Source organism: Mus caroli, unplaced genomic scaffold, assembly GCF_978045245.1.
Source record: "Mus caroli unplaced genomic scaffold, Mus_caroli_1 scaffold_3, whole genome shotgun sequence".
NCBI classification, from domain to species: Eukaryota; Metazoa; Chordata; class Mammalia; order Rodentia; family Muridae; genus Mus; species Mus caroli.
Window position 1 is genome coordinate 66,150,385 of NW_028227258.1, and position 21,449 is coordinate 66,171,833.

General features: G+C 44.9%; 1 protein-coding gene across 3 annotated transcripts in view; it reads left to right on the forward strand.

The window, feature by feature from the left end:
- Positions 1 to 4,434, forward strand: part of Pip5k1a (phosphatidylinositol-4-phosphate 5-kinase type 1 alpha) — a 48,234-nt gene extending 43,800 nt beyond the window's left edge. For all 3 annotated transcript variants that reach the window (XM_021158185.3, XM_021158186.3, XM_085835678.1), the window contains exons 14-15: positions 2,491 to 2,536; positions 2,938 to 4,434. In XM_021158185.3, coding sequence (XP_021013844.1) covers positions 2,491 to 2,536; positions 2,938 to 2,940 — 49 coding nt within the window. In that variant the 3' untranslated portion in view covers positions 2,941 to 4,434. The remainder of the gene's footprint in view (positions 1 to 2,490; positions 2,537 to 2,937) is intronic.
- The last annotated feature ends 17,015 nt before the right edge of the window (positions 4,435 to 21,449 follow it).

A 21,449-nucleotide genomic window follows, 5' to 3' on the forward strand; every position in this document is an offset into this window, starting at 1 on the left:
TGTGTGTGTGTGTGTGTGTGTGTGAGAGAGAGAGAGAGAGAGAGAGATGTCTAAATAGAAACTATAGAATTTATAGACCCTAATCTTAGAAGTGACAGAATGCTGTCAGCCGTGATGTGTTTTCATTAGTGACAAGGCTCTGAGTGCTGACAGCAGGGGCCTCGGGAGCCATATTGGTTGGCTTTGAAAGGCATGCCTGCCTCTGCAAGCTCAGCCCCAGCATTACAGGTGAGGTGCTGCACCTGGCTGAGGTTCAGTTTGTCCTCAGGCACGGCAGACAAGCACTATTGCCTCTGTGCTAGGTTTCCATTGGAGGGTTTGTTAGGGTAACAAAGAAGAATTTGTACTAATTATTACATAATGTTACTTCAGAATTTAGCAGTTAGAAATAACAAACACTGTTGACTTGTCTCCTGTGGGTCAGGAGTCAGGTGACTTAGCTGGATGCCTTGGGCTCAAGTGCTCTCCACTAGTTACAGTGAGCCTTGGGCAGGCAGGGCATCTGTATTTTGTTTTGTTTCTTTTTGTTTCTTTTTTTTTTCTTTTTTTTTCTTTTTTTTTTTTTTTTTTGGTTTTTCGAGACAGGGTTTCTCTGTGTAGCCCTGGCTGTCCTGGAACTCACTCTGTAGACCAGGCTGGCCTCGAACTCAGAAATATGCCTGCCTCTGTCTCCCTAGTGCTGAGATCAAAGGTATGCGCCACCATGCCCGGCTTCAGGGCATCTGTAGTGACTGAGCCTTTACCTGGGCTCTGGGGCATTAAGTATAGCCGGAGAACATTGAACTTGCACTTGAGATCCTCTGCTCATTGCCAGCCCCACATAAAAGAAGAAAGTTTGAGCCAAACATGGTAGCACTCATGACGCAGCATTTGGGAGACAGAGGCAGGAAGACTGCCATGAGGCCAGCCTTACTATATGGAGTTACAGACTACCAAGGAAACCCTGCCTCAAAACAAACTAAAATTTGGAAGGAGCTAGGGAAGAGTAGCAAGGATCACTTTCCAGTTCAATTACATGGCATAGCCTTGAAGGAGGAGTCATGGCAGCAGCCATGTATGTGAGCCTGGAAGGTGCAGCCAGGCTCAGTGGCACATGCCTGTAGTTGTGGCACAAGAGAAAAGGTAACAGAAGAATCTGAGATTTCAAGGTTGGCTACGTCAGGAACTACCCCAATTATTTGAGATTCTATCTATCTGGAAAAATACGACTTATTTAAACAATGCTGCTTTTAAATCTATTAGCTTCAGACCATTGAGATGGCTTAGCCTTTAAAGGTATTTGCCATTAATTCCAATGATCTGAGTTTGATCCTCAAAACCCATATGGTGTAGAGAGAACTTATTCCGTGGTTTGTCCTCTGACTCCAGTTTCATGCTGTGGCATGTGTGTAGGAACACACAAACCAAATGAAAGCCTTTTTTTTTTCTTTTTAAAGATTTATATATTTATTATAAATAAGTACACTGTAGCTGTCTTCAGACACCCAGAAGAGAACATCAGATCTCATTTCGGATGGTTATGAGCCACCATGTGGTTGCTGGGATTTGAACTCAGGACCTTCAGAAGTGCAGTCAGTGCTCTTAACCACTGAGCCATCTCTCTAGCCCCTAAAACACTTTTAAATCTAGTAGTGTCTTCTGTTATTGTGAGCTTTTTTTGTTTGGGGTTTGGTTTGGTTTTGGTTTTGGTTTTTTTGATACAAAGTATCTTGTCTTTGTGTAGCCTTGGCTGTCCTGGAACTCACTCTGTAGATCAGGTTAGTCTCAAACTCAGAGACCTGCCTGCCTCTTCCTCCCAATGCTGGGGGATTAAAGGTGGGCACCACTACTGTCTAGCATTGTTGTTTTGTAGTTCTGGAGATTGAATTTAGAGCCTGTTTCTATGTTAGTCACTAAGCACTCTACCACTATATTACACCTCTGGTCCTCTTGGTCTGTTTGTTAGACATGGCTAGAATGCAAAGACTCTACCTGCCTCACCTTCCTCTGCCTCCTTTGTACTGTGGTTAAAGCTGTGTCCCACCACTCCTGGGCCTTTGACTTTGTATTTTGAAGTGGTGTCTCCTTAGGTTGCACAGAATAACCTTGAAGGCACTTTCTAGACACATAGATGTTGAGCTAGGAATCCTCCTCCTTAGCCTCCACATATATGGGAGTACACACACGCACCACTGTGTCTGTCTTAAATTTAATAGTTTCTTGGGTTTTCTTTTCTGTACTGTTGGACTCTTCTTTATACTTGGTGTGAGTTTCAGAGCTCAAACTCAGGGTGCCAGGCTTGTGCAGCAAGCACCTTTTACCCACTGAGCCATCTCTTCAGCACCATTTCCTTTTCTGGATCTAAATAAAATGTGAGGAGATAATATAATTGACCTGGGACATGCTGGGGATGGAAGCCAGGACTATCGGTGCTGTGTGAGTGTTCTGCTTCAAACTACACCTGAAGCCCCCTTTGTCTCTAATTCTCTGCATTTCATTTCCTTCTTTTAGTTCAACCTTGGACAAGCTTGATGTTGCAGAGTCAGAGTTCACCCACGTAAGTATCTTGAATCCAGGAGAGCTTGAAGAGTATAAAGTGGGTCATTGACAGAATGGAGCAAAATGTTCATTGAGAAATATCGGTGTACTCTTGAACCTTGCTTCTAAAGAGCTGTATGGTCAGCCATAGTGGCATACTCCATTAATTCCAGTACTTGGGAGGCAGAATTTGAGGCCAGCCTGATCTTTCCAGGCCTGCCAAGACTATATAGTGAGATCCTGTCTCCAAAAAATAGAAGGTTTGTGGTTTTAAAACTTAATACTTCAAAGCTGAAGCTAAAAAGAGAAGGAAAAAAAAAGTCAAATTTGCTAGGTAGGATGAAACAATCTTCAATTCTGCTCTTGCTTCCTTGTCTCCTCTTCATTGTTAACTTTATATTCTTTCTGTCTGGTGAGCAGTGAGCCTCAGAAGACCTGAAACAAGACTCCGCTGTCGCTTTGATCCCAAGATGTCAGCCCTTGCCCCAGGAATGCTGAGTCGTCTTCTTGGTCATCAACAGAGGAGAGAATGTGGAGCTAGCAGGGCTCTGTCACTGTCTCCCCTTCCTCTGGGCAGTAGTGCCTTTGACAGTTGAGGACAGCATCCACCCCACCACTCCAGAAGTGGGTGGCATGAATTTTCCACTGCCTGCCATGGCTTCTATAGCTGAGTCTTTTTCAAACCCCCATTCTTTGTGCTGGACGTGGGGTTGCTGGACTGGTGTTTCCTCTCTTTCCCTTCCTCCTGGAGCTGGCCTCTTCATTTCCTCAGGACAGACTGGCTGCACACTGTTCCTGCCTTGGCTCTTCCCGCTGGTCTCTGGAGTCTCCCAGTGATTTGTATAAAGGTGTTGGGGGAGACTAAGGATTATCCTTACTCCCAACCTTTTTCCTTAAAAAAGGAAAAAAGCACAACGAGCACACAATGTAAATTTGAGCCAGTCTCAGATAAAAGTTCTCTAAGTGTTGTAGAAGAGCCCTAGTGTTTGTGAAGCAGAAAGGCTGGGGCTGCCCCCCCCCCCCCAGCAGCTGCTCTCTGACTCCCTCACTTAGGGTTGAGGGAATAGCGAGGGCCTGGCCCTTTTTTAAGACAAAGGGGCAGCCATGTTAGGAGAGTGGACCTTAGCAGGACCCTACTCACTGCCAGGTCTTCGGTTATTACTATTCTGCAATTTGGAATGTATCCTCAGTTTTTTCTAGATATAAAGAATTATCAAATGATTTTAGACCATTCTCCAAAGGAGATTTCTTTGTTCTTCCTATATTTTCCAACAGTATTCTGCTCTTTGTGGAGCTACGGTGGAGGGAGATGTTTGTGTCTGTTTAACAGGCAGTCTGTATCTATGAGGCTAGAGAATATTTTCTTAAACTCCTAGGGAGCCACAGACTTCCCTCTGTACGGTTGTCGCCATGTCACCTGGCCTGCCCTTACTCTGCAGAGAAGCTGGAAATGGGGCCACGGAGCCCTCTCCTTCCTCTCAGTTGTGGCCCATCTGGTCCTGGCTGGTGGGGCAGTGCATGGTGTTTCAGGCTGGCTGTTGAAATCCCACATTAGTTCCTTCCCTGTCCCGTCCCACCTTGATAGCAGGTTAGCCAACCCCCACGTAACTGTCTATATTAGACACCCCCAGCCAGCTTCTGGCTGCCTGTCTTTGCTGCCATGTTCTTTTTTACAAGAAGGAAAGAAACAATTTCTTGCTATTTTTTTTCATAATTTACTATTTATGATGTATTTAAGTGTTTTATTCAGGACAGGGTTCTGTAAGGGGTGGGAGGGAGTATTTGAGGGAGGGCTGGGACTTAGGGAAAGGACATGGGAGTCAACATTTTTATGGAGTGTTACTATTTGCCTCTACTTTGTATTGTTGAAAAATGACAGATGCAATATAAAAGTAATAAATATCTGGTTTTAATGTATTACAATTCTAGCAATCATTTAGACCTAGACCTATTTTTAAATGCTTTTATTAGTGTGGTAGTCATAATTGCATTGCGTTTTCATACATGCACATAATGTACGGAATCACCCTCACCTGGTTGCCCTTTCTTTGAACTTGTTTGTTGTCCTGGAGTTAGTTGTGGGAGCCTTGAACTTCTGCCTGACTGCTGAGCCTCTCCAGCCATGTTAGAGCTTTTCCATGTTGCCTCTGCTCCAGCGCCCTCCCTCCCTCCCAGACTCAGTTTGTGTTAGCAGGAACTAAATCTCCTGCACTCAAGCCAAGAGCAGTGGCTTCTGCTCCAGCTGTTCAGCCCTGCTGCATCAGAGCAGCTTGTAGATTGTGACTCAGTCCTCTGAGAAGGATCTGTGCATCCAAAGCTCAGAGGAGGCCTGAGGGCAGCTGGCCCTGGAATTCCTTCCGACCTAACCTAGTGCACTTCTTTGGGGAAGTCAAGAAGGCTCTCTTTCCTTTCCTTTCCTTTCCTTTCCTTTCCTTTCCTTTCCTTTCCTTTCCTTTCCTTTCCTTTCCTTTCCTTTCCTTTCCTTTCCTTTCCTTTCCTCCTTTAATTTTTAAATCAGTGTTTCACAATTCATACTACACAATAGAGTGGGGTTTTTTTGTTTTTGTTGTTTTAAGATGTATTTATCTCATGTGAGTACACTGTAGTTGTCTTCAGACAGAACATAAGAGGGTATCGGATCCCATTATAGATGGATGTGAGCCACCATGTGGTTGCTGGGAATTGAGCTCTGGACCTTCAGAAGAGGAGTCAGTTCTCTTACCAGCTGAGCCATCTCTCTAGCCTGAAGGCTTCCTTCTTAAATAAAGCTCCTTTTGCAGGGCTGGAGAGCAGACTCTGGTTAGGAGGACTTGCTGGATTGGTTCCTAACACAAGCAACCTCACCACCCTCTGTAACTCCAGTCCCAGAGATCTGACATACTCTTCTGGCTCTATAGATACCAGGCATGTGTGTGATGCACACATATACATGCAGGCAAACACATGAAAACATTTTTTTGTTTTGTTTTGTTGTTATTTTTCAAGACAACTTTTCTCTTTGTACACCTGGCTATCCTGGAATTCAGTAGGCCAGGCTGGCCTCGAACTCAGAGATCGCCTGCCTTTGCCTACCTGATTAAAAGCGTGCCCCACCACCATCCAGCATTATTTAACCTATATGTATATTACAAACAGACTTAAGTGTATAGTTTTGGGTTTTTTTTTTTAAAGGTAATAGTGAATAATACGGTTTGTATGATTTTCTCAGATACCCTGACTGTGTGTTTATTATCTTCCCTCCTGTGTTTATCTCCCTCCCTTTTCCTCGTTTCTCCGCTCAGATCGCTTCTAGGTGCCTTGCTATTCCCTTCTGTTGCACCCCGGATTCTTACCCCCACAGTGGTCCCTTCTTACTTCCTGCTCTCTGAGGTTCCTCCAGGATACGTAGTCACAGCTGAAGGTTTGGAGTAGAAGCCTACAGGGTAGAGACATTGCAACCTTTGTCTCCGTGTCTGGGTTACCTCACGCAAAGTGACATGTTTTTAGTTCCATCTGTTTACCTACAAAGTTGGTGATTTCACTTCACAACTGGGTAGTGTTCCATAGTGCGCATGCACCACATCTTTACTGCACAGTCATCGGCTGAAGGACACTTAGGCTGTGTCCGTTCCCTGGCTGTTGTGCATAGAGCAGCATTGAACTTGGCTGCACAGGAGTCTGTGAAGTGATAGGTCTTTTGGGTGACTGCCAAGGATGCATGTGGCTGGCCTGGTAACTGAGCAGCTGTGGAGTCTCCTTTTTTTTTATTAGATATTTTCCTTATATACATTTCAAATGCTATCCTGAAAGTTCCCTATACCCTCCCCCCAAGAAAGTATCAGATCCCCTGGGACTGGAGTTATAAACAGTTGTGAGCCACCACATGGGGGCTGGGACTTGAACCCAGGTCTTCTGGAAGAGCAGTCAGTGCTCTTAACCACTGAGCCATCTCTCCAGCTCCTTCCATTTTTTAAAAAAATAATTGACAGTTTTTTTTTTGTTGTTTTTGTTTTTTTGGTTTTTCGAGACAGGGTTTCTCTGTGTGGTTGTAGTCCTGGCTGTCCTGGAACTCACTCTGTAGACCAGGCTGGCCTGGAACTCAGAAATCCGCCTGCCTCTGCCTCCCAAGTGCTGGGATAAAAGGTGTGTGCCACCACACCAGGGCAACAGATATTTTATTCTCCATTTACATGGGCTCTCAGTATATTAGTTTTGTGAGTATAAAGTTGCAGAACTGTTGGTCTGAATATTTTGATACTTAAGATTTTTTTAAAAGATTTATTTATTTATTTAAGGTATATAAGTACACACTATAGCTGTACAGATAGTTGTGAGCCCTCATTTGGTTGTTGGGAATTGAATTTAGGACTTCTGCTCACACCAGTCGGCCCCCCTCGCTCATGCCCAAAGATTTATTATTTTACATAAGTGCACTGTAGCAGTCTTCAGATGCGCTAGAAGAGGGCATCAGATCTCAGTACAGATGGTTGTGAGCCACCATGTGGTTGCAGAGATTTGAACTCAGGACCTTTGGAAGAGCATTCGGTGCTCTCAACCCGCTGAGCCATCTCTCCAGGCTGATCCTTAAGACCTTAACAAATAGTTCCATAACTGTACAAAATGCTTTGACTCAGAAGACTGAGAAGAACTCATATTAATTCCACTCTCACTTAAGGGTGCAAACCTTTTTAATGGGAGGCCTGAGGTTTCTGAACTCCTAATTTCTATTTAAAGAAAACCCTTCTCTGAGAATTGTGTGCCCCACATTTTTGGCATGAGTTGAGGGGTCCCTCGGGTATTACAGCCAGCAGTGAAATGATCAGTGAAGAGGTGAGATTAAATACTTGATTCTGTCTGACTTCATTAAATTGGATGAAACTTCTAAAAAGTCTGATGTCAGGGGATCTATTGCCAGCATACTTAAACATAGTACAATTGGGGAAAACATTCCCTGATGTAATCCAGTCCCCAGGGCATAATTACTCAAAGGCAGCTCAGGGTGTGTGGCTTTTCTTCCAAGAAGATGAGTTCTGGAGATAGGCTGCCTGTACTCGTTTAGGAGGGCCTAAGGAAGGATCTGGCCTGGTCTCTGTTGTACAGATAGTGTAGAGGTCATTTAGATTACTAGCTACCTCCAGTCCTGTTTTAGGAGCTTGATAATGGCTTGATCGAGAGCTAACATGGATCACGGGGGTGTTAGTTATCTATATCCAGCCTGATGGGCAGAAAGAGATTATATTTCTTTTCCACTGAAAAGACAACTCGGGAGCTGGGTGTGGTGGCACCTGATTTTAATCCCAGCACTCAGGAGGCAGGTGCAGGTAGATCTCTGCTTTTGAGGCCAGGCTAGCCTACAGAGCAAGATCTAGGACAGCCAGAGAATAACAGAGAAACCTTGTGTCAAAGAAGGAAAACAGTCCCATGTGCTTAACATTACTGGTTTTCCCTGGAGCTCTGTGCTCCTAACAGAACAGTATTCCATAGCGTGAGCCCAATACTCTGATCAGCCATTGGTCTGTTGCAGGGTATTTAGATTGTTTCCTCTTCCCAGCTGTGGAGGATAGAGCAGCTGCGAGCAGGTCTCAGCAAGGATCTATGAAGTGTAGGATGTCAGGCAAGTCTTTTGGGCATGTGCCAAGGAGTGATATAGCTGGGGCATATGGTGCCTTTATTTTTATCTTTTTAAGGATTTTCCACACTGATTTCCGTAGTGGCTGCACCAGTTTTCAATTCCACTAAAAGTGAATGAATTCCCTTTTCCCCACACACCCCCCCCAGCATTTGTTGTCTGTTGTAGTTATTGTCTTGTTGGTCTTTGCCGTTCTGATTAGAATGAAATCTCAAAGTTATTTGCTTTGCTTTTTTTTTTTCCCTTTCCTTTTGCGAACTCCATTCAGGTTCCAGGGTCATTTTTTTTTTAATTTTTAATATTTTTATTACATATTTTCCTCAATTACATTTCCAATGCTATCCCAAAAGTCCCCCATAGCGCCCCCCACTTCCCTACCCACCCATTCCCATTCTTTTGGCCCTGGCATTCCCCTATATTGGGGCATATTAAGTTTGCAAGTCCAATGGGCCTCTCTTTCCAGTGATGGCCGACTAGGCCATCTTTCGATACATATGCAGCTAGAGACAAGAGCTCCGGGGTTCTGGTTAGTACATCATGTTGTTCCAACAATAGGGTTGCAGATCCCTTTAGCTCCTTGGGTACTTTCTCTAGCTTCTCCATTGGGAGCCCTGTGATACATCCTATGTTTGCTAGGCCCCGGCAGGGTCATTTTTTATTCAAATGGGTCATTTATTATTTTCACTCCTGGCTTTTTGAATTTTTGTATAATCTATGCATTATTCGTCTATCAAATGTATTAAATGTATACCTGACAAAGATTCTCTACAGTTCTGTGGGATTCCTCTTCACTGATTGTTTAATTAGCTATGCATAGCTTTGTAGTTTATGAGGTCCCACTTGTCAGTTGTTGATCTTTTTTTTTTTTAAATGCCAGTATTTTTTTTTAAGATTTATTTATTATACATAAGCACACTGTAGCTGTCTTCAGACACTCCAGAAGAGGGCGCCAGATCTCGTTACAGATGGTTGTGAGCCACCATGTGGTTACTGGGATTTGAACTCTGGACCTTCGGAAGAGCAGTCGGGTGCTCTTACCCACTGAGCCATCTCACCAGCCCCTCAGTTGTTGATCTTAATTACTGTACATAAGGAGTTCTATTCAGAAAGCCTTTCCCTACACCTAGACCGTGCAGGGTGCTGACTGTGTTTCCTCCCAGTAGTTTCAGTGTTTCACTGTCCACATTTAGGTCTTTGAACCACAAGGTGGTTTGAATTGAATAGAGCTGTAAACACTACCTGCTACTCACCACTAGAGGGACCCTGTGATCAGAAGAGGTTACCTACCCCATAGGATGCCTGTGAATGTTGGCCAGTTTTCCCTTCACCACTTGTTGAAGATGCTTCCCCGCGCCCCGAAAGCATATGTCTTGCTGTCTTTGTCAAATATTAAGTGGCTGAAGCTATATGTACTCATGTTTGGGTCTTCAGTTTTGTTCCATTGGTCTCCAAGTCTGTATTTGTGCTGATACCATGATTTTTTTGGCTTGGTTTTGTTTTCCTATAGCTTTATAATATATCTTAAGGTCTGAAATGGCAATCCCTCCAGGATTGTTCTTTTTGCTCCGGATTGTTTTGGCTATCCAGAATTTCTTGTGGTTCCGTATACATTTTAGGATAGTTTTTTTTTTTTTTTTTTTTTTTTCCCCATTTCTGTGAAGAATGAGGTGGGGTTTGGATTGCACTAAATCTGCTTTAGGTAGAATGGTCATTTTCACCATGTTAAAAGTCTACCACTCCGTGAGCATGGGATGCCTTTCCGTTTTCTAGTGTCTTTCTCCATCTCTTTCTGACTTTAACTCCACGTTTGCCTTTGAGATGGATAAAGGAAAAACCCTACCCACTGGTGTAGCTGCATGTAGTCTAGGTATGATGATCTTTCTGCTGAACCTCTGATTATAGGGTCCCTCTAGTGGTGAGGGGTGGGTAGTGCTTATAGCTCTATTCAAGTGCATCCAATATATTGCTGCAAGACAAATCTTGGGTCTGGTTTTGTTTGTTTTTAAGCATTATTCATACTGGGATGCCCTAGAACTAGGTATGTAGACCAGGCTGGCCTCAAATGTCTATGAAGTTACAGATACCTGTTTCTGCTTCCTGAGTGCCAGAATTAAAGACATGTGCTACCACACCCAGCCTGTTTTTCTCTCTCTTAAAGATTTATATGAGCTGGAGAGAGGGCTCAGAGGTTGAGAGCACTCATTGCTCTTCGAGAGGTCCTGAGCTCAAATCCCAGCAACCACGTTGTGGCTCACAACCATCTACAATGAGATCTGGTGCCCTCTTTTGATTTGCAGTCAGAACACTGTGTATATACTAAATCTTTAACAAAAAAAAAATTATACATACTTTTTTGTTTTGTTTTTTCAAGACAGGGTTTCTCTGTATAGCCCTGGCTGTCCTGGAACTCACTTTGTAGACCAGGCTGGAGTCGAACTCAGAGATCCACCTGCCCCTGCCTCCCGAGTGCTGGGATTAAAGATTTATTTATTATATATGAGTACACTGTAGCTGTCTTCAGACACACCAAAGACGGCATCGGATTCCACTACAGATGTTGTGAGTTACCATGTGGTTGCTGGGAATTGAACTCAGGACCTCTGGATCAGTAATCAGTGCTCTTAACCACTTAGCCATCTCACCAGCCCCAAAATTTCTATTTTTAATTATGTGTATGTTCCAATGTTTGAGAGGACTGTGAATGTGAGCTTGGATGTTCGCCCAGGTCAGAGATGCCAGATACCCTTAATCTGGAGCTGCAGGAAGTTGTGGACTTCTACTCAAGCTCATTGTGGGTGCTAGATACCAAGCTTGCTGGGTCGGTATCCACTCCATCACTGAGCCTATAGCCCAGGCTGGCTTTGAATGAACAGCACAGCACGTTTTCCTTAGCTTCCCAGGTGCTAGGATTGTAGGATCTAATAGTTTTGTTCGTTTTACAAGATGTACCTTAGTTACGGTTACTGTGGTGAAACACCATGGGCAAAAGCAAGCTATTTACACGTCACTGTTTATCATCAAAGGACATCAGGAGAGAGATTCAAAAGGGGCAGCAACCTGGAGGCAGGGCAGAGACCATGGAGGAGAGCTGCTTCCTGGCTTGCTGCACATGGCTTGCTCAGCCTTTTAGAACCCAGGACCACCAGGCGTGGTGGTGCACGCCTTTAATCCCAGCACTCAGGAGGCAGAGGCAGGCGGATTTCCAGCCTGGTCTACAAAGTGAGTCCCAGGACAGCCAGGGCTACACAGAGAAACCGTGTCTCAAAAAAAATTAAAAAAGAAAAAATAAATAAAAACAAAAACAAACCCAGGACCATCAGAGCTGGCCCATCACTCCCTAGATAAGCAAGCATCCCACAGGCTTGCTCCCAGTCTGATTATTATGGAGGTGTTTTCTTAATTAAGGCTCCCTCCTCTCTGCCGACACTAGCTTGTGTAGAGTTGACATCAAACTAGCCAGGACGGGTTTTATTCTTTAAAAAGTATGTATTTTTATTATTTTAAATTGTGTGTGTGTGTGTGTGTGTGTGTGTGTGTGAGAGAGAGAGATCTGGGTGTGTGCACATGAGCGCACGTGCCCCCAGAGGCCAGAAGCATCCGATCTCCCTCGATCTGGAGCTACAGCAGCTTGTGAGTGCTGATGTGGGTGCTTGAAACTGAGCTCTGGTCCTCTTAGGCAGCAGTACCCACACCTAACCATCTGTCTTAGCCAGTGTAGTATTGCTGGGAAGAGACCACGTGACTTTGCAACTGTTAGAAAGACTCTAATTGGGTCTGGCTTACAGTATCAGAGGTTTAGTCCATTGTCATTATGGTGGGGAGCAGAATGGCATGCAGGTATTCCATCATGGCATTGGAGAGGTATCTGAGAGTTCAGTATCTGAACCCACAGGCAGCAGAGGGAGCGAGCCACTGGGCTTGGGTTTTTGAAAACCTTAAAGGCCACACTAATCTTTTCAAATAGCACCACTCCCTGATGACTGAGTATTCAAATCTATGAGAGGGGGGGGGCATTCTCATTCAAACCGCCATACCATCTCTCCAGCCCCCCCCCACACTTTTGTTTGTTTGTTTGTTTGTTTTTTGTTTTTCGAGACAGGGTTTCTCTGTGTAGCCCTGACTGTCCTGGAACTCACTCTGTAGACCAGGCTGCCCTAGAACTCAGAAACCCACCTGCCTCTGCCTCACAAGTGTTGGGATTAAAGATAGCACCACCACTCTTAACTTTCACAAAGCCTTGTTTTGTGGCAGCTTTGTCTGTGCTGTCACATTCCTTAATAGATGACCCATGGTGTTGGCACCTCCAAGATTCTGAAGTCTCCACTGTAGCTCAGGCTTCACTTTCATAATTTCATGGACTTGAAGAGACCCCCAACCCTGTCATGGGTTGCCTGACCTCAGAGACTCTGTGTGTGTGTGTGTGTGTGTGTGTAGCACTTGAGTGGATGTTGGGACACAACTTGGGAGAGTCATTTTATCCTTTTACCTTGTGGGTCCCGGGGATTGAATTTACTTAGGTCGTTGGGCTGGACAGCATATACTTTTACCTGCTAAACTATTTTGCCAGCCCAATTTTACATCCTCCATCCTTTCAAAAACGGTATCAGAAAAGCCAGGTGTGCTGTTACACGCCTTCAATCCCAGCATTGGGGAAGCAGACCCTTTCCTAATGTCCTAGGGCAGGGCAGGAGGCTTCCCCTTAGTAACTACAGTTTCTTTCCAGCACTAGCTTTGCCTGCATGTTTGAGCTATTCTTCTTAACAAAAAGCCCTGTCACAGATTGAATGTCTTTCCTCTGTGATGGTGCCTGTTAACTGTCATTCTGGAGGAATCTCGAGTCACAGGGATCGGGCTGTTCCAGTCGGGGTTTCTATTGCTATGATGAAACACCAGGACCAGAGCAGTTTGAGGAGAAACGGGTTTATATTTGGCTTACACTTCCACCCCACTGTTCATCATTGAAGGAAGTTAGGACAGGAACCTGGAGGCATGACGCAGAGGCCATGGAGGGGTGTTGCTTACTGGCTTGCTCCTCATGGCTTTCTCAGTCTCCCTTTTTATAGACCCCAGGACCATCAGCCCAGGGATGGCACCACCCATAATGAGCTGGAGCTCTCTCCCATCAATCACTAATAAGAAAATGCCCTATAGTGGGAATGTATGGAAACATTTTCTCAATTAAGCGTTCCTCCTTTCAGAGGACTCTAGCTTGTGTCAAGATGACATAGGCTCTGAGCATGGCTGGAGGGGATGGGAGATGTGTGTAGAGGTCAGAGGAGTTGAGAGTAGCTTCTCTCCTAAGACCTTATTTTGAGGCATGGTTCTTCTTGCTGTTCCTGCTACACTGTGTACTCAGGCTAGCTGGCCCACAGATTTCCAGGCGATTCTTCTCTTAGTCTGCCATTTCACCATGGAAGTGCTGGGATTACAGATGCATGCTGGGATTATAGATCCATCTGGTCTACAGAGTAAGTTCAGGACAGCCAGAGCTACATAGTGAGACCCTGTCTGGAAGCATCGACAATGGCTAACATGAACCCTTCATTGAGTTGCTTCTGTATTTTAGCACAGCAACAAGGAAGAAACTAAGACACCTGCCAGGACATCTCCCCTACCAAACTCAATAGTTTAAAACTTAGTCCCTCTCTCAGGACACAGCAGAATGCATCGAGATTACATCACATAATTACATAGATTACACAGCGGAAACCCAACCTAAACAGCCCTGCTTTCCTATGTACCTGCTTGAGCCAGCCCTCCACAGTCCACACTTCTCTCAGCCTTCTGATGTTCCCAGTCTCCTGCCAGTGTGTCTCACTAAGCTCTGCTTCCAGCATGGAAAGGTTTCCCTTAGCCCAGTGCTCCAAATTCTTCTGCGGTTTTTCCAAACAGCAGCTCTGTGGTAAACCTGACCACGTGGTGAATGTAGAAGAGTTTGGAACGCTGGGCTAGGGAAGCTGTTGAGTGTTTTGGGGAGAGCATAAATGGACCATCCTTTGGGGGAATTTGGAAGGTAAGAAAGCAGATAGAAATAGATAGTGCATTCTTTTAATCCCAACACTTGGAGGCAGAGGCATACAGATTTCTGAGTTCCAGGACAGCCAGGGCTACACAGAGAAACCCTGTCTTGAATCCCCCCCCCAAAAAAAAGAAAACAGATAGTGCATTCCAGGCTATGAAGTTGCAAAGGATTAGGAACAAGGGTAGGGCCATTCCTGTGGTGTTTTGGTCGTAGTCTGGCTTCACTCTGCCTGTGTTGTGACAAACTGAAGGTGGATGGGAAGATGTGACTGGTTTGTGTGGCATGGGAGGTTTCAGGGCAGGAGAGGGTTCACACTGGTGCTGAGGAAGTAGGTCTCCCATGCTGCCTCGGGATCCTGGGAAGCCTTCTGAAGACCAAACCCAACTCATGAGAGACTCCATCTGTGGGTCCTTCCTAATGTATTTAAAGGAAGACTCTTGGGTCTGGAGGTGATCAGTGGGTGAGAGCACTTGCTTTCTTACGGAAGACCTGAGTTTTGTTCTCAGCACACACACCCACTTGTAACGCCAACTCTCCTGACCCTGGAGGCGCCTGCACACATGCGGCGAGCACACACATAAATAAAAATAAATCTTCTTCAAAATCTGGAGCCGAATGCGATTCATTGCCTCTTGACAGCAGCTGCATAAGGAAGTGTTTCCCAAGGTCAGGATCCTGCTGTAATTAAGGGGCAGGCACAAGGGCTGACGTCAGCATGGGTGATGTCATCTGCTCGGTACTGACTGGTTCACAAGGTAGGGCTTAGGTAGACATAAAGAGCAGTCCAGGCAGAATCCCTGCAGAGAAGCTCTGAGGGGCTGTTATGTCGTCCTGTGAGGAGGGTAAAGCTCCAGGTGTAAGGGGAAGCCCAGTATACTGGGAATGGCCATGTGTGAAGTCTGTCAAGGAGGGCTGGAGCTCTGGAGTGAAACAGTCTAAAGAGAAGCTGCGTTGATGCAGGTGGAGAGGTGGAAAGATGGGGCTGCCAAGCCTCTGGAGCCCAGCTGATGACATCACAAGCTCCAGATGCCCCACTTGGGGCTGTAGCATTTGGTGGTTTTCCTGCTGGAATTAGGAGATGTGAGCCTTTTTGTTGTTTCAAAACAGGGTCTTTGTTTGTTTGTTTGTTTGTTTTGAGACAGGATCTCTCTACATAGTCCTGGCTGTTGGGGAATTCACTGTGTAGATCAAGCCAGTCTTGAATTTACGGAAATCCACCTTCCTCTGCCTCCCAAGTCATAGGATTCACCTGGCCTGAGACAAAGTCTTTTTATGTATCCCTGGCTGGCCTGGTTTCAAACTCAGGAGATCCACCTTCCTTTAACTCCTGTGTGCATTAGAGACATGTACTACTATGTCTGGCCTGAGACTTTTAATTTTTTAATTTTTGAGACAGGGTTTTCTGTGTAGCCCTGGCTGTCCTGAATCTCACTCTATACACAAGGCTGGCCTCCAAGTGCTAGGATCAAAGGCATGCACTACCACTTTTACTGAGACTTAACTTTTTTTTTTTAGATTTATTTATTATTATATCTAAGTACACTGTAGCTGTCTTCAGATATACCAGAAGAAGGAATCAGATCTCATTACAGTTGGTTGTGAGCCACCACGTGATTGATGGGATTTGAACTCAGGACCTTTGAAAGAGCAGTCAATGCTCTTAACCACTGAGTCACCTCTCCAGCCCGAGACTTAACTTTTAAAGTGTTGAAACCTGTTAATGACAATGGGAACTTTTAAAATTGGACCAAAGCCGGGCGTGGTGGCGCAGGCCTTTAATCCCAGCACTCGGGAGGCAGAGGCAGGCGGATTTCTGAGTTCGAGGCCAGCCTGGTCTACAAAGTGAGTGCCAGGACAGCCAGGGCTACACAGAGAAACCCTGTCTCAAAAAACAAAAATAAATAAATAAATAAATAAATAAATAAATAAAATTGGACCAAGTGTTTTTTTTGTTTGGTTGGTTGGTTGGTTGGTTGGTTTTTCGAGACAGGGTTTTTCTGTGTATCGCTGGCTGTCCTGGAACTTATTTTGTAGACCAGGCTGGCCTCGAACTCAGAAATCCGCCTGCCTCTTCCACCCAAGTGCTGGGATCAAAGGCGTGTGCCACCACCGCCCGGCCCAAGTGTACTTTTTAATGATAAGGTGCCCAGGAGCTTGCGGAGACAATTAGATATGGTTTTACTTAATGTACTTTTATGTGTCAGGCTGACAATGGGTGGAGTTGTGATGTGTGGGGAGCCAGATGGATTTAGAACCTTCCCAGAGGCCCTGATGAAAGGACAAAGGACTCGCTACTTCGGTGTCCTTGTCCAGGAACTGACTTGGCAAGTACAGTTTAGGGCTGGAGCCAGTGTCTCATAGGAGTCAAGGTTGTGGTTTCTGGAGACAAGGAGAGATGCCAGTCTTCTCCTTGGGCTGGGACTCGGGCAGCTGTGTCGGAGGTATCCTGTGTTATTTTCCAACTTTGTTGCAATTTGTTCTCTGCTGACCTTGGCTGTTTCCCCTCCCCACCCCGTTCCCCTCAACCAATCTATGATGCTCATTCTTTATTCTTCTTTACAGGGTTTCACTGTGTGGCTCTGACTGCCCCGGAACTCACTCTGTAGACCAGGCTGGCCTCGAACTCAGAAATCCACCTGCCTCTGCCTCCTGGTGATGCTGTGCTTCTTAGTAAACTTGCTTCCCATCAGCCCTCAGTGTGCGTGGGCAAGACCTCCTGGTCCCAGCCACTGCTTTGTTGTCTTTACTTCTTGTCTTATTTCTCATCCTGACCTCCCACTTCACACCTCACCATTTGGGACCCTTATTCCTTTAACGATCCTCTTGGGATCCTTTTAATTGTCAGCTTGACATAACCTAGAACTCCGCGGGAGAAGGATCTCTGAAAATGTCTGAGTGTGAGGAATTATCTTTTTTTCTGTTTGTTTGTTTTGTTTTTCAAGACAGGGTTTCTATGTATTGCCATGGCTGTCCTGGAACTTGCTCTGTAGACCAGGCTGGTCTCAAACTCAGAGATTCACCTGCATCTGCCCACCCCGCCAAGTGCTAGGATTAGATGTGGAGTCACCACTATACAGCAAGGGATTATTTTAATTACATTGATTGATGTTGGGGGACCCACCCACTGTGGGTAGGACCATTCCCTGGGCTTGGGGTCCTGAACTGTATAAGTATGCAAGTATATAAACATGTAAGGTGCGAGCAGAACTGGCATGTGAGTTAAGTTAACTTACTGCTCTTTTCACTTGACTATGATGGATTTGGCATAACTAGCTGCTTCAAGCTCCTAGTACCTTAATGGCCTGGAACCTAGAACTGTGAGTCAAATAAACCCTTCTCCATTAAGGTCCTTCTGTCAGGGTATTTTATCACAGAAAAAGCGCCAATCTAATCATTACAACGTTACTGAAAGGCTAGCAAGAGAGCTCGGGAGGTGAAGCCACTTGCCACCACAATTGAAACCTGGTGGAAGGGAACTTCACACAAGTTGTCTTTTGGGGGCTGGAGAGAGGGCTCGGTGGTTAAGAGCACCTATTGCTGTTCCAGAGGTCCCGAGTTCAATTCCCAGCAACCACATGGTGGCTCACAACCATCTGTAATGGGATCTGATGCCCTCTTCTGGTGTGTCTGAAGACAGCTATGTACTCACATAAAATAAATAAATAAATCTTTAAAAAAACAAAAAAGGTTGTCTTTTGACCTCCACAACATATGTACTTGGACAGCTGCATGGATATGGTACACACATCTATACCCAAGCGCATGTGTGTGCACATACACACACACACACACACAAAATAAATACATCTTCACAAATAAATAGGGGCTGGACAAATGGCTCCATGGTTCAGAGTACTTGCTGCTCACGTAGAAGACCCAGGCTTGGTCCCCAGCACTCTATGGAACCCGAGAAGCGCCTGTAACTCCAGCTCCAAGGGAGCTGACACTGGTGTCTGAGGGTGCCTGGACCCACACGTGCATACTCTCACACAGCCAATACAGATAATTAAAGAAAATTAAAAGTTATTAAGGGCTGGGGAGATGGCTCAGTGGTTAGGAACACTGACTGTTCTTCTTAAAAGTCCTGAGTTCAGATCCCAGCAACCACATGGTGGCTCACAACCATCCGTAATGGGATCTGATGCCCTCTTCTGGTGTGTCTGAGGAATAAATAAATATTTTTTTAAAAAAGAAGTTATTAAAAAAAATACCTAAGGTTCTTGAGAATTGGCTCAAGATTAAGAGCACCTGTTGCTCTTGCAGAGAACCCAGGTTCTGTCCCCAGCATCCGTGTGGCTGTTCACAAGGGTCTGTAACTCCAGTCCCAGAGAATCTGATTCCCTCTGGACCTCTGCAGACACTGCATGCATGTAGTACATATAAGAAGGCAAAATACACATACATGTAAAATTATAAAATAAGCAAAGCCTTTAAAGACAGAAAAACTATACTCCTAAAAGTAGAACAAATAAAATCTATAAAGCATTAAAACCCTGGTCCTGGTTTCTAGTTCTTGCATAGATCTTGCAGCAAACTCAGAGATCGGCCTGCCTCTGTCTCTGAGTAATGGGATTAAAGGCCTTCACCACCATTGCCTGGCAGAACTTTGTGGGTTTTTTGGTAGTGTTGGGGTTTGTTTATTTTTACTAACGGTTGAAATTGGGGCCTTGGCTATGCTCAGCAAGCACTGACCACTGAGGCTCTCCTGAGGTACTCGTTCATTTTTTAAGTTCTTATTTTTTAAGGTGTCTGTGTGTACTGTGTATGTGTATGTTTCTCTCTATGTGTATATTGTATGTGTATATGTTTTTCTCTCTCTCTTTCTCTCTGTGTGTATGTGTAGGTGATTGTATGTGTAGATGTGTGTAGGTGTGTGTGTGTGTGTTTACTTGCATAACCAAGAGCTGGAATTGTAAGCAGCTGTTAGCCACCCCATGTGGATGGTGGGAACAGAATGCTGGTCCTCTACTAAAACAGGATGGACTCTTAACTATGAGACATCTTTTAAGCCCTTCTCAATCAGGTCAATGTCCACCCAAGTCAAGGTTAAAGGCCCACTCATCTATGGATGAAAAGAATCATTTGATCACCTCTGTTAAGCATTGCCTATTTAAACTTAATTAATAGGGGGGAGAGAGGTTGGAGACCTTGCTGTCGTAAGGGCAGGCCCTTCACTGCCTCCCACCCAAATAAAAAAGCCAACTGGCCTTGTACTAAAGAGCTGGTCTTACTCCCTTCTCACTGTTTCCCCTGCCTGTCACCCAAAATTGCGGAGGATTATCAGCTCAGTGTTATTCTAAATTTGTTTAGTTAAACTCAGCCAGGGGTCCAACGCCCTACTTAAAATGCAAACAGGTAGCTACCTATTCAGCACTAATTAGCATTATAAAGTCAGAGCCTATTCTGTTAAGTGGTTTACTAGGATAATAAAGACAGTCTTAGCCAAATACAGTTTACCATTAGAAAAGTTAGGGAATCCCACGGAAACAGGTTTTTTCTTTAGCCCTAAGAACTCATTGAACATAGATAATTTTTCTGCCTCAGGCCACCCCCTTTTTTTATTTTTGTTTTGTTAACTAATGGGAGGAAATGTGGCCTCCCTTCCCCCAGCCTGGAACCTGCCTGCTCAAGGGTGGAGCTACCGGCTCATTCGTCCTGCCACGCCTACTGTTGGAACCTGCCTTTGCTGCCTGGAGGCACACACGTGTTCGTCCTGCTACTGGACCCTGAGTTACTTGGCGGGAAGTTGGGTTCCCTCCCCCTTCCTTTATAACTGAGTGTCTGGAAATAGTAAAATTGAGCTTTGATCAAGATGTTGTCTTAGCTCCATTGTTTCTTCCGCCCCGTCTAGATTCCTCTCTTTTCAGCGAACTGCCATTCTCAGTTGAACCGTTCGTGCTGTGGACTGCGGGCAGGCCGCAACACCTTTTTATTTTTGAGACTTCTCTCACTAAATTTCCAAAATGACCGTGAATTTGTAATCATTCCATTATATAGGTGGGATCACAGGCAAGTGCCAACAGGTCTTCTTTTCTTTGACCCCCAGAAAAGGTCTTATTGCGTATAACCCTGGCTGCCCTGGAACTCATTATATAGATCAGGCTGGTCTAAAACCCACAGATGCCTGCCTCTGCCTCCCAGGGGTTGGTGTTAAAGGTTAATTAACAAACCAAAATAACTTTCTGGCTATCCTTTGTTCCTTGGGTGATTACATGGTGTTTACTACGGGCTGGAGAAATGACTCAGTGCTTACCAGTGCTCACTGTTCTTCCTAGAGGACCAGAGTTCGGTTCCCAGCACTCAAGACAGGCAGCTCACAGCTGCCTGGAACTCCAGTTCCAGATTTGATATTCTTTTCCAGCCTCTGCAGGGCCTGAATACACAAACACTTAAATTAAAAAAAAAAAAAGGGCTGGTGAGATGGCTCAGTGGGTAAGAGCACCCGACTGCTCTTCCGAAGGTCCAGAGTTCAAATCCCAGCAACCACATGGTGGCTCACAACCATCCGTAACAAGATCTGGCGCCCTCTTCTGGAGTGTCTGAAGACAGCTACAGTGTACTTACATATAATAAGTAAATAAATCTTTAAAAAACAAACAAACAAAAAAAAACAAAACAAAAAAAAAAGTTGGGTTTTTTTGTTTGTTTGTTTATTAATTGGTCAAAACTTTTCTGGATTCCTTCATCCTGTCAGACTCAATACTGGAGTTAGGAATTGCATAATTTTTATTTATTTATTTATTTTGTAGGCAGTAGATAGGTAAATCAAATTTGAGGATACAAGTGTTTGTAGCAGTTGCATAAACAGTGCAATGGAAAACAGGGAGTTAAAATGTGTTTAACGATGCTGACACACTTTTTAAGTGATTATGCTTGAACTGACATATCCACAGTAGTGTATGCACACATGAGTGTCATGTGTTCGAGGCAGTCTCACTATGTAGCTATGTTGCCCACGTTGGCCTGGAAATTGCAGTTTAGATCTTAGCATGAGTGTGCTCCTTGTAAACAGCACTGGGAGGTGAAGCAATAGAGTTTATTAGCCTGAGCTCCACAGCGAATTGCTGTCATCCTTTTTCAAACCGTAACAACAAAAACAAATCAAAAACCCAAATATGCAAAAGAAAGAGAGCAGAAGAGGGGGTAAATCACAGCTCTCCTGCCTCACACTGGAGTGTTGCTGCCTGGCGAGTGCAGAGAGCTTACAGCTGTTCCGGAAGCGGCTGCGAAGGTAGCCAACTCTATTGGATAAATAACCTTTCCATTTCTGTGGTGCCTACAAGTCCCAGAACACACCGCGGG